The sequence below is a fragment of the Triturus cristatus genome, chromosome 8 (assembly GCF_964204655.1).
Source record: "Triturus cristatus chromosome 8, aTriCri1.1, whole genome shotgun sequence".
Lineage (NCBI taxonomy): Eukaryota > Metazoa > Chordata > Amphibia > Caudata > Salamandridae > Triturus > Triturus cristatus.
The window spans coordinates 344,471,836-344,485,754 of NC_140591.1; the positions used below are offsets into that span (position 1 = coordinate 344,471,836).

Below are 13,919 nucleotides of genomic sequence, written 5' to 3' on the forward strand. Positions count from 1 at the left end.
GTAAGACCAGGTTCAGAAGCCAAGGATGTGTGATGGGCTCTTCCCTTGCCCCCTTACCGTTGGGTAGCAAAAGCATCTAGGGCGTCTCAGGTGGCGGAGATACCAGGGTATGGCAGCATGAAGGATTAAATGGACATGCAAGGGAGTCCTCCTCTGGCCCGCTTGCCCTTCGGCAGCATGAGTCGCCAGGCTGCCCCTGAGGTAAGGTCAGCACCAGAAAAGTCCAGTCATCCGAGGCACTGAGCAAGAAGGAGTGGTGGCCCCTCAGCAGTATATGACCTCTGGGCACTGAGGCAGACTATTCCTCCCAAGGCCTCTGCAGTACCGGGGCAAGGGGGCACAGGAGTGTTCCGTCAAGTCTCCCACCACCCACTAAATGTAGGCCCAGAGGAGTCACGCCCCGGCAGGGCTTCCAATGTATAGGGGGGCTACAGTGCCTGATTCAGGTCGGCTTCTGTGTCATGGCGCCAGTAACAGAGCACCACTCATCCGGGCCACAGAGTGGTAGCAGGCAGTCCTCCCCCTGGAAAGTTAAAGGGATGTTTTGGGGAGCAAATCCTTTTGCTTTATCAAGCGGGCTGCGGTCCCTGGGGAGCACAATCACCAGCTGCACTCCACAAGGAAGCACTATTCCCCCTCCCCCCAGCAGCACCCAATAGCAGTCTGCCTCACTCCAGCAGGTTCAGGGGCCAATAGTACGCCGCTCCCTTGCTCCAACAGCTCCTGCTCTACGCAGCAACCGTGGGATCATTCAGGGTGTGGGCAAGGCAACAGGCCCCGAGTGCGTCGTTTAACATGTCAAGATTAATGCGGATGGCAAAGGAGGTGAGGAGCTTCCTCAAACTGCTCCCGTCATCTTGGCCGCCTTCTGGGTTTGACCTTTTAGTCTCTTTTCCTTTCAACATCTGCAATATCTGCTGTATCTATGCCATGATAAATTCAACACATGTTGTTACATTTTGTATATATTCTTCATTTTCAGGAGGACTACTGGCAAGTTAATTGGGCATACTGCTCCAATATTTCATGTAGACATCTCTGCAGATGATAACAAAATATTTTCCATCGCTACAGACAACATAATTAAGGTGAGCCAATAGCATTTAGGATGTTGGTCATTAGGTATAGATATACATCAAGGGCCTTAGATAAAGTTGTTATGAACTAATGAACAACTCACTTTAAGTCTCCACTGTTTCAATAGAAGATACTAATCTAAACTGAATATATTGGCATTTAGTGACTGAATGTATGCATGGCACAATTTAACTTTTATGAATTGCTTCACTATGGATTTTTTTTATTCTTAGGGGTATGCCCTAAGTCTTCTGGGTTTTAATCCCTAACCCTATAACACAAAGACTTAGTTGAATGTGTTATGTATGAGGAAGGCAAATCTGGTTTGCTGCTGAACTGAACTCTGCTCTATTTCATGGGGGAGACGTGCTTTCTGGTAAACAACACAGTCCCTCTCTTCTCAGGGACGCAGGGGTGATTGGGAAATCCACCTTTTTTACTTGGAATGTCACACTCAAGCATCTGTACTAATATTGACACAGTGTACATTTCAAAAACATTTATTGCCGTAACCTGCTACTTAGTACATATACTTCGACTATAAGTCAAATGTAGCATATTGATGTTATTAGGGTTTTCAAGAAATGTAAATACAACAAACATTTCTACCATCTTTCTCAGAAATATATTTCCAAACTCTTACGCCCTATTTCTAGCACTGCTCTTAGAGCATAAAGTAAACTAATCGTGCCTAATTAGAGTATTATGGGATGTGTCGCACTGCATACCTGAACGCAGCGTGTCTCTGTGTTTTTCAGACTTCAGCTGGTGTGGGAGCAGTTGGGGGGGGGAGGGGGGGGGGTCTTTGCTTTCCCAATTAAAACACGCACTCCGTCAGCTGAGCTCAGTGTGGGTGTGGGTTTGTTGTGTCAGTGTCCAATATCGGTCAAAAAATGGGCAGCAACCAGAATCCTGGAATGTGACTTCTTTCTGGACTGCTCAGATGTGCAGGCATCTCTCATCTGAATGGTCAAATCGCAGTGTTTATCTAACAAACCGACTAATGCTTAATCTATCCAATTATGAGCGAAAAGCAAGGCAGAATTGCAGTGTTAAAATCCAGCCAGAGCCAGTTTTCATAATATGGATCACTTCTTGTGCACATACCATCTCTCTAATGTGTGTACCAGGCGACCCTGAAATACAGCTATTCAGGTATGTTGGCCAGACTCATGTCTCCTGTTCTGCTGATAATAATCAAAGTGAAGACATGATTGTGCAAACTGAATGTTGCCAAGTCCTGTTTAAGCTAATAGTCTGGAAACAGCTCAAAAGGCGATAGTGGTGCATCATAGTTGATGGGCATCATGATTGTGTGGCAAAACCTCTGATGTGACCTCAACGGTCACACAAAATGTTCCACATCTAGGCAATCCACAGGTGGTTGTTCCAGATGCAGTTCCAGACATTTTTCAAAGTAAAGTCCATATACCAAAACGTTAGCTTCACTCCATGAAGGTCTCCTGTTTTTAACTAACAACAACCATTCTTCACTGATTTCCGTGAGTTATTCATCGCCCAAGCAGCTTGCCACTCTGTCTCGGCACAGCTGTTCATGTGTGTACCTCCTTTCCATTTCGCTCCCTGACATGGCATTGTTCTCAAATGAAAACAAGCATTTGCAATGCAATCGGTTTCGCATTTACAAGCGTTTGAGCTATTGGCATTGTAAATGACAATGCCTTTTATTTATGAGTAGTTGTAAAAAAAGATAAATAAAAGACATTGTCATTTACAATGACAATAGCTTAAACTCTCGTAAATGTAAGACCTATTGTATTGCAAATACATTCAGCACCCGTGCTATAAAGATATATTTTTTAAAGCATTAGGCGAGAGCATGCCCTGCCTGGAACAGCAGGCAGGAGAAAGGTATTTGAGAAAATAGTGCCCGGAGTGCAAATTGCCAAGTTTTCAGTTTCTTACCAAATATAGAGGGGCTGATTTTCTAATTTTACATTCAGTGCAGAAACCAGGTTTGCTGTGCTGCTTTGCACAAGACTGCTGCTATGCCCTCTGCTGACACCTTTTCAGGGTAAAATAACCCTTGCTTTGGAAAGTAAATACCAATGTGTTTCTTTCCATCACTTTCTGTCACTTTGCAATTGAGTAAAGCTTTAATAACTCTTGGCCCAATAGTATCTAGAGATTGGTCACAGAGCAGGTAGAAGAATGTTCTAATGGTTGGCAGCAAAGAGCAAGGCAAGTTTTGTGAAAGAGCAGGATGATGAACTAATTAGAATTAGAACATTGGAATGTTGAGTGCACCATTGAAAACAATGGAGTGCTCCGAGCTTCTAATGGGCGGTAAAAGCCTGGAGCTCCAATATTCTAATGTTTGTTCACAGCTGATGCTGTGAACAAAGAGCCTCACGTAACCCGAGGGGATTTCAACCCCCTCAGGCTCCGTGAGCCCTTTGTTTTACAAATTTGAACATTCTGCCCTCCAGGGGTGGAATGTTCTAATAGCCTTAGAGCCCTCCTTAGCAGGCTCTACTGTCCATTAAAGGCCCGCTCTCTTGTAAAGTGCCTCGCCTTCGACTCAGGCCTTTAATGATGGAGCGGGCCTTTCATGGCCGGTATAGCCTGCTTCGGCGGGCTCTAAGGCTATAGAAGAGGAGAGTACGAATGTTCGGGAATGTTTTGTTAAATGGCAGTATCTGTGTAGTTAAGCTCAACAAAGGTGTGTAAAAGTCTCTGTGAATACAGCCATAGATTTTAATGTATAGGTAACCTGAATGCAGGTGTGAAGGAAGGCATTCAGAAAAGAGGTCAGAATATTTCAGTCAGAAGCAAAATGAATGATGGACACATTTCCACGGTGCTCTGCAGAGAAGATCTTGACATCGTTGACAGTTGCCAAATGTTATAGGTCGTCCAAACTGTACTCTATGGCACCTGGCAGGACATACACTAATTGTAACACAGGCAATTCAGTATATGTTAAGTCTACAAGAACCCACATTTCATCTTCAAATATAAGTAGGAATCATTTAATTTCTTTGACAGAGGGGAGTTGAAGAATATATGACGTTACAACGCAAACAATTACAACACATGCCTTTACAACGCGGGTTTTACATCGCAGCTACCTTTGCAACGCATGATTTTACAACGCATGCCATTACAACACATTTTTAGAAACTACATTTACAACGCATTCCATTACAACACATACCATTACAACGCATAGCATTACAACGCATAATACTTTTAGGGTAACAGTGGGGTAAGTGTTGGATAACATGGAGGGAAAGTAAGCACCAAACTGTTTGACACACAAGGTATGGAACACATGGAGAGAAACATTGCCTTTCAGGGAAAATGGTATAGTCCAAAGCTCTGTTTTTTAATATAAAATCAGGGCCTTCGGTGGTCATATCACTGAAAATACAAGATTTGAAAAAAATATTATTGTCTAAGGGTGCTCATGGAAGACAATTTCTATGGACTGGAATCTAGAGAATGCTAATTATTTTACGGACCTCTGTTGGTCGTTTTGTATCAAGACAGTTAAATAGAGACAGTTGAACAGAACAAAAAGTCCCTAAGCAGAAGCAGATAAGTCCTAGGGCTGATCTACAGAGCCCACAAAGTACATACACATGTAAGTATATACAAGAGGTCTTGAATGCTTGACCTAAAAACAGGATCTAACCAGCCACTTTCCAATATGAACCATCAGACCCAAAAAACTTAAAATGCTCCTAATTTCCACATATATCCACCAGTTGGACTGACATCAGATACCCCGCACCCAGCTGTAGTAAGAGACTCTACCTATGCAAGACCCAAGTAATCGCACAATAGACCACTTCTGCAACCCCTGTCTAAAGGCAACCTTTTCCTTTTTTGTAAAATAGGCTCCTTTCACCATTCACTTTACAGAGATTTGCATAAAAGTGAGTTATCGTTTCTAGTAACTAATCTTTGGAGTAAAGCAACCAGTTCCATCAATTTTCACAACCCATTAAACCATTTTCCATATTGTAATTAAGCAATACAATACCTTCCTTATTCGATTGAAACAACAGACTTCATTCAATATGTTAATGAAATATGATGTGCTCTACTGTATTTGCTCTTCTCCATCTATCGACACACATTTCAATGACATGTGCTGGTCAATTCCCCAACATGATCATTGCTTTGCATTTGCTCAACCTCTTTGAATTATGGGCACAATTGGAACCGCTTCTCAATGCACTCATATACCTCCACATCTGACTTATGAGCACATTTAGAGGTGCAGCGTCCATCCAGTCTAGCTTAAATGTCAGAGAAGATGGCCAGGTGAGATCACCTTAAATGCTTGTGGAATCCCAGTTCCAGGCAGCAATAAATATTAAAGCAAGAAGCCTGAGAGCGTGGCCACTCAAATGACAGAGCAAGATACTTCAGAGAGTGGCCACCGTAAAACTGAGAGCAGGATGCCTGAGTGTTTGGGTCACCTTATAAACAAAAGCAGTCTACCTGGAAGCGTGCCCACCGTAAATACACAAGCAGAATGACGCAAGCCTATCCAACTTTAAAAAAACGAAGGTAACTGTGTGGGTGGACAACTGAAATGCCATTGTGGGGTGTGTGGGAATCTTAAATATCACAGAAATATATCTGAAACCATGCCCAACTTGAATACCAGAGAAACTAGTCTGGGTGTGTGGCCACTTACAGCAGGATTTTGTTGCTAGTTTTTTTTAAATCTACGTAGTAGGCTTTGGCTTTACCCAAAGGAGTATTTCTCTCACCTCATGCAATTGGCTATTTGATCTAGCTTTGTGCCCCTTCAAGATTTTGCGTTGGAATACAGGAGTGACTCCCTCACATCTGAAAAGTTTACCAAACAATCACTTTTTATCTCATGCATGCATTGTATTCAGAAAGCAATAATTGTTTTCTTCACTGAAGCACACTTTAAAATATTTAATCTGAAACCGATTTAGTGACACGTTACACATACATGCAACCAAGTCAGTGGGCTTGAAATAACATTATTAAACCAGACCTTTTGGCTTTGCCAATGCCTTGTTATGGTTTTGCCCTCAGGCTACGTTTGTAAACGTGATTTTTAGATCAATCCATGATTATTTATTGCTACCTGCTGATCTGTGCAACAGACTAAATGCTTCTGTAAATTATCGAGGGCTTTCAAAACGAGCAATTGCAACAAGCACCGGATTCCTGCTGCGGAATAAACACAAAACATGCAGGGGGAGGAGAGATAAACAAGTATTTCAGATGGAGGGGGGATCATTGCACGTGGAAGAGAGCAACTAAAACATGCACTTTCTCATGGAGTGCGTAAAACAGTGCTTAAAATTGAATAATAGAAGTTGCTTGTTTCTGAGAAGTGCTGGTACTCTCGAAGGAAAAGTATTACATTGTTATTAAAAAGTGCAGGTACTCTCCTGAAACAAAAGTTTTTAACTGCTTCCTGACATTTTTGCTTTTTGACCAAAATGTACACATATCACACACCTACTTCACTGTGCTAAAATAATCCATAAAAAAAACAAAGATGTATATTTAAAACAAAGATGTCTATTTACTCAACCAATAAATCTCACAAGCACTGCAGGAGCCAATATTCCAGACCTCTGAGGAAATCATTTGCGGGCAGCGATGGATAAACATAGTAACAGAGCAGAGCTTTTTGTTGAAAGATGTCCACACTGGAATTTAAAGATGTAATAATGCGTAACTTGCAATTAGAGCGGCTAAACGATAGGCTGCGAACAGGGATATTAAGCACTATAAAAAAATGCTACTCTACAATACAGTACCATAGTACTATGTTATGTTATGTTATGTTATCTGCATTTATAACGCGCGCGGCTACTCAGGAGAGTGTCCCGGCGCGGCCCAAGAGGAGACAACATCATAACCAGACCTTAAGAGAAGAGATATGTTTTTAACAGTTTCTTAAAGACTCCAAGGTCATCAGCAAAGCGAAGCGAAAGTGGAAGCTCATTCCAGGCGCGCCCAGCAAACACAACCAAGGAGGCGCCACCAAGCCTATGACGCTGAAATCTAGGTATCTTCATCAGTCTTAGTGAAGGGGAGCGTAAGGCTCTCCCCGGCACATAGAACGAAAAGCGTCTCTGCAGGTAGCCGGGGCCTTGACCATGTAGTGCACGATGGGCCATAGTGAGGGCTTTGAATACCACACGAGCCGACCGGTAGCCAATGAAGGGAACGGCGGTAATCATTCACGCTCTGCCTGGGCGCCAAGCCCCCCAACAGGCGGACCGCCGCATTCTGGGTCACCTGAAGCTTGTTAAGAGTGTAGGCAGGGATCCCAGCATAAAGAACATTGGCATAGTCAAGTCTGGATAGGATCAGAGCCCGAACCACTGCTTCCCTGGCAGCTTGCGGAAGAAGCGGAAGGAATCTTCTCAAGATTCTGAGGAGGCCAAAACAACAGCCGGTCAGACGCTTAACCTGACTAGCAAAGGAGTGGTTACAATCAAAATAAACCCCTAAGTTCTTTACGGTCTGACTCGTGGAGGCGGGCAGAGGGAAACCAGGAGGCCAGAGCGACTCTCTAAATCCGAGGGGGAAGTCTCCAAACATTAGAACCTCGGATTTGACCTCATTACACTTTAATTGGGCAGCTGCCAGCCACTTGAAAACCGAGGAAAGACACCTCTGCACGAAGTCTACCGAGGCCCCCTGCTTCTCCCACGTAAACAGAAGTTGGGTGTCGTCATCGTAAGCTGGGGATAGAAACTTCCTGCGACCTTCCCGGGAGGCTGGTGTGTGTTCTTGTCTGCACTTTACCAGATATTCCCCTGATGCATCTTCTTTCACAAGTACATTAAAAGCCTGCCTAATCTTCCTGGGCGTCCACTTTATTAGCTCTGTATCCTTAGGGGAGTCTTTAGCCAAATGCGCAGTGGCTGTATTGTTTAATTACTGCTTTCTGTACTCCATGTCCCAGCTTTGTCCTCTCCAAGATGCCGCAACTGGCGCAGCCTTGCTAATGCCCGGCGCGCGCTGGCCTGCAGGACGAATAGTCCTTTCTGGCCATTTAAGCTGAAATGTGACTTTCCGGAGTACGCCACCCTCCTCCCCCTACATACATTCAGACCCCAAAGGCATTCCATTATCATAATAGGTGGTTTTGATTAATTTGATACCATTAACCAAAACACAATAAGAGCTGCAAACAAATGCTCATTAATTGAGGAAGCAAGTCTGCCTAATACCGTTAGATATTACTACTGCATTGATCTCGCTGTATAACACTTCGAAGAGCGGAGCTGTGTGCTCCCCTCTTAATGTACTGTCGATGTCTGTAAAAATGTTTGGCAACACCAATCAGCTCTCTATTATTTTTTAACATAATCCTTGGCAGCTACCTTTTCCCCTCCAGCGATTAGAGAGGCAGCTTCCGGGTGAGCCAGGGAATCCACGAGCATGCTGACTTTTGGTGCATGTGTAGAATATAAGGCAGTAAGACAGCTGTTTGTATTGCACATGTCATTAGGACAGGCCAGGCAAAATATAGTGCAAAGTCACTAACCAATTACGGGACAAACAAGCATTGAAAATGCAATAGGACTCGGATTTACCCGAGACCTATTGCATTTTCAATGGAATTGCCGCCATGAAAGAAGGCACGAACGGGAGGGGGTGGGAGGGTGGTTGTGGTAAAAATGTTACAGACTGCGGGAGGGAACGGGGAGAGGCAGGGGAAAAAAAACGGTTTTACTTGTAAAGGGGCTGATAGCCTCGGGAGAAGGAAAATGATGCCATGCCAGTCAGGAAGCGGGACTAAGATGCCCAAAATCAATCAAAATGCAGGATTTTGTATTGCAGCCAATCAAATTTATGGCTGGAAAGTGGGCGGGGCTTCCCCCCACTATACAGTATACAGCACCTCTTGCCGAGACAGCGCAAACGCTGCCTAGGCGAAACCTAAAAAGGATGGCAGCTCCACAGCCAATGATCAGCAGAATTACTGCAAAGTCTCCAAAAATGCTTGAGACTAACAAATGAAACAAGCACTGGAAAAACCAATGGGTCCCGCCTATGTCTTTTATTCATGCTGCACAGCAGTGTACTTTAAGTGTATGTAAAAACTTGAGCCCGGCTCAGGAATCTATATTAGCATGATACAAGTGTTATTTTTATACTGTCTGATTGTTTTGTCTAAAACTATGCTTGAATGTGAATCAACTTTTTTTTTAAAGTTCATTGTTATATTACATTTAAAACATCTTGTTAGACCCGATAGCCTAAGTGTGGTCTTCCCCAATTGTTTTGCCTGCTTGCCTCCAATTTTGATGCATACTTTCTGTTGCCCTTAGGACTCTGAGCCCTTTACCACTACCAAGCAGTGCTAAAGTGCATGTGCTTATCCCCTAAACAAGGTTTGATTGACTTATCCACAATTTGCATATTTAATTTATCTATATTTCCCTAGTAGATTGCATAACATGTGCCCAGGGCCTTTAAATTAAATGCTACTAGTGGCATTACAGTGTAATCTATGGCCACCACAGGATCATTTTAGAAAATCCTTAAAAACGAATTATTTGTTGTATTATTTCAATATATATTATTTGATCCTGTTTATTTTCTGTCTTTATTGTTTTGTGCCGCTTCACGCTGTGTACATATCACTTGTGTCACTGCACTTATCACTTATACCGTGCACGGTCAGTGCACAATTGGTTGTTGTTTTTTGGTTACTTTAATCCATTTGTAATGTAGTGCTGTTATAACTACTTGCTTAATAATAACCTTTTTTCTCTTATCTTGGTCTCCTGTTTTCCCTCTCTCAGTGACTTATGCACTTACTGTAATTGCCTCTTTAATGATCACTGGTTGAGACATTGTTGTTTTGTTATCATACATTACCCGGTCTCAACTGGGTCAACGGGTTTACTCCTGTTCCACGTTCCTTCACTAGTGGCCCTGCAGCACTGATTGTGCCACCCACACATGTAGCACATTAAATATGTCTCAGGCCTGCCACTGCAGTTTACACTGCCATGTCGACTTGGCATTTAAAGCCTCTTGCCAAGCCTTAAACTCCCCTTCTATTACACATATCACCCCTAAGGTAGAACCTAGGTAGCCCGTAGGGCAGGGTGCTGTGTAATTAAAAGATGCAACATGGACTTTTAAGTGTTGCATGTCCTGGTAGTAGAAAAGACCCAAATGCGTGTGAGGCTTACTCCTCTTATAGGTTTACATTGGGAATTCCTTATGACACTTATAAGCTGTAATCCCTGATTGAGAAGGAGTAGCTCTGTCATGTTTCATATCATTGAATGGTAATGACAAATCCTCTTTGCTGGCAAAGTTTAATTTAACCTTACTATTTTAGAAATGCCACTTTTAGAAAGATGGCCTTTCTCTGCTCTTAGCTCTATGTGCCTGCAGCTTGTCTCCAATACATATCTGGGGTGGGTGACAGCTGAAGTTTGTGCAATCCCTCTAGACAGATACACACATAGTAAGGTTATTTGTGACTGAGTGGCGATCCACATCCTTATGGGTTATCCTGGGCAGGTTGTGAGGGAGAAGCTGACTCTTACACATGAATAGGCAGTGTCCTGTTCATACACAAAGGGTTGTATACCCCCCTGCAGTGAGTCTGTAGCCAGAGCTGAGAGGGAGGACATATATGCACTTCAGAGCCCCTCTTAGAAGTCCCCTCCACTACAAAGGCACAACTGGGTATAAGTACTAGGTCTCTGACCCCACCAATTCAGACATTACTGGGCCTGTGAAGAACTCTGCCAGAAGGAAGGGCTGCTGTGCTGCTACAAGGACCCCCACTCTGCTCGACTGCTGCTCTGGAAGAACTGCTTTTCAGCTGTGCGGCCCTGCTACCTCCTACCTTTTGCTCTGCTGAGGAAGGACTGGACCCATCTCACTTGAACCCAGAGTGACTCAAAGCATGCTGCCTTGCCCCTCATTCTAAGTCTCAGGGACACCAAGGACTTATTTTCACACTGCAACAGCACCTGGACTTTGCTTGCTGCAAGGCATGCCCTGCCAAGTGGTGCCATTCCAGTCCTGGGACCTTGAAAGAGGGTATAAAGTGCTGCAACTGCTAACAATTCACGCATTGATTACATCGCGCTGATCAGAACTGGCACATCTCCCTCGACGCTGATGCATTGCTGCTACTACACAGACCGCGGACATCGCATCACCGACTGTGCAGCGCATCAACTCCAGGTCCCGACGTATCCCCGACTTTGAGCCGCTCGGACCAACACATTGCTTCATACTGCTTGCATTGCCTGCAACCTAGCGGTTCAATGCCACTGCATCGGTTCGGTGTTTCTCGCATCTTGACGCATCTTCGACGTTGCACAGCTCGGAACTTGGCACATCGCCTTCATCGAAAGGATCAACAACAGTGCCTCCCCTGCTTCTCGCATCGTCTTGGATGTTGGCGCAGCCAAGATACTGTTTCAGCGAATATAGTATGTTACTACGCATGCTATTACATCGCGTTCCAATACAACACGGTTGTTACAAGGACAGCGTTGTTAGAACGCGATATCTTTACTTCGCAAGTCATTAGATCGACTTGCTGTAGGGGGTGCGCTGGACTTAGGAATAGTATAATTTACTATTCCAACTCCAGTGTGTGCAACAGTAGGGAGAGTGTTGGAATAGTAAATTACACTATTCCTTAGTTTAGAGCACCCCCTACAGCAAGTCGATCTAATGACTTGCAATGTAAAGGTATCGGGTACTAGCAACGCAGGCGTTGTAATGACCGTGTTGTAAAAGTACCGCGATGTAATGGCAGCGTTGTAAACGTTGTTTCCCTGTTTCAGCGGGCCAAGGCTGGACCCTTTATCTGACTCATGCACCATTGCAGTCAGCCCGAACCTTTGGATTTACCCCGGTCAAGTGCAACCATATGTCCCGGGTTGGTGCTTTAAGCCATTAAGCACTATATTTTCATGATTCTTTTTAATTCATAACTCCAGTTATACTTATTGAATTTTTGTTGTTTTGGTTTTGTTTTGCCCATTAAAAATACAAGCTATGTTTCTAAACTGGTGTGTAGTCTTTTTGTGGTGTTTCCACTGCATTGTGTTACTGTTTGAAGTTATGCACAAATACTTTAAACAGTGCCTCTTAAGTTAAGCCTGCCTGCTCTGTGCCAAGCTACCAGAGGATGAGCACAGGTTAATTTATGGTTTGTATCTGACTCACCCTGACTCGGATTGTGGTTCCTGCTTGGACAGGTTGCATACCCCTGCCAACCAGAAACCTAATTTCTAACACATCTGTTAAAGCATTTGTTCTAATTAGCTGAAATGTTACATACTTTGTAAACCGGGATATACACATTCCATACTGGTTTCTGAACTCCACTTCAGATTCTGAATTCCACTTCATTTTGCAATGCATCTAACAAACTAATCAGTCACATCCCAAAATTTATAGTCATAGAATGTCACAAAACCACCTTCCTAATTTACATTAATGAGAAAGGTTACACTTTGCAATCCTCTCTTATCCTGTATGGTTGACTGTGAACATAAGGATGGAGGCCTGCGCTGCAGCACAAAATGTTAACTAAGTATGCCTGACACGATTCCCAAAAGGGAAGCTGTGCCATTTCGTGACTAAGATACCACCCCATGTTGGGAGTCGGTTACTGATCAATGAAACCACAAATGTGGACACAAACCATTGATTCATCCAATTACAACTCACTCACGGGAGGGGGTGCCTCTTTCATGACCCCTTCAATTTGTGATTCGGAAATTATTATAAAACCATCTGCATCAGTCGGAATAGGCCTTTTATCATCACACAGCCTGTGTTTTGTGATATGTGTGCTTTGTGACTGGCAAGCTTTTTTTTTAAAAAAAGAAAGAGGCCCTGGTTTCTAGGTCACATGTTATCATTATTAGGAAGCAGCTATGTTCATAGCTTGGCAAGAGTAATTTCATAATTATGAAGCACACATGCACATAATACTTTAACAATGAAGTAAAAAAAAGCTACAAATATTGATGTCCTACTTCAAAGTAGTTGCAGAGTGTGGTCAGTGCTGGATTAAACCCCGTGGAGGTCCCTAGGCAGTCAAACGAAACTTTCTGAGCCCCCCTCGCACATTATCTACTAATACATTTTTAATTTTACCAACCATTTATAGAGTCTTTAATGTAAAGTTTTCATTTTTTTGAGTTTATTAATTGTTTTAAGAAAGCTTGATTGTAACTTTCTTTCAAGCTCAAATCAATATTATTTCGATCTGTTGTAACGGGGCCCTAAAAGGAGTGGGGCTGAGACAGTGTGAAAATTATTTATGGTTTTAAGCACTGTTATTGACAAATCTGCCTTGGGCTTCAGCCATAAAAATGCATTTTAAATATGACACGCAGACATTTGGTGCTGGATAATGAAGACATGAGGCCTTTAGTCAGACGCTTTCCCTTTAATTAGTCATGTAAAACATGCACAATTAATTTAGGTTGACATTAATGTGGCTAGTTTAGATTTTGTTAAAAGGTGGTTTTAACTTACAAAAATGTTTAAATGTGTGCAGTAGTAGCATATAGTGTAATGAATTAACAGGACATTTCAAAGTGCAGAAACACAGTAACCAGCTCATGATTTAGCTTGCTCTGAGAGCTCCATCTTGACCTTCTAGATAACAGAGGAATGTTTCTTCTCGTGTGAAAGAGACGCCTAGTATAATTTACAGCATGTAACCTGCCTTGTCGTATTTAGTTGCTGGTAAGATGTTTCAAACAAAGCGTCCTTTAGGCCGGTGCCTACTTTGCCTATTTGGTAATCCGGTACTAGGAGTGGTATTAAATGTGAAGGTTGTTTCCTGTATTGCTTCATGA

The 13,919-nt window shown here is 43.1% G+C and overlaps 1 protein-coding gene across 1 annotated transcript in view; it reads left to right on the forward strand.

Annotated features, from left to right (window-relative positions):
* The window catches only part of LOC146802102 (cilia- and flagella-associated protein 337-like), a 521,178-nt gene that overhangs the window by 257,996 nt on the left and 249,263 nt on the right, over positions 1 to 13,919 (forward strand). Inside the window, exon 14 of the mRNA XM_085621663.1 lies at positions 983 to 1,088. Within this exon, the coding sequence (XP_085477789.1) occupies positions 983 to 1,088 (106 nt within the window). The remainder of the gene's footprint in view (positions 1 to 982; positions 1,089 to 13,919) is intronic.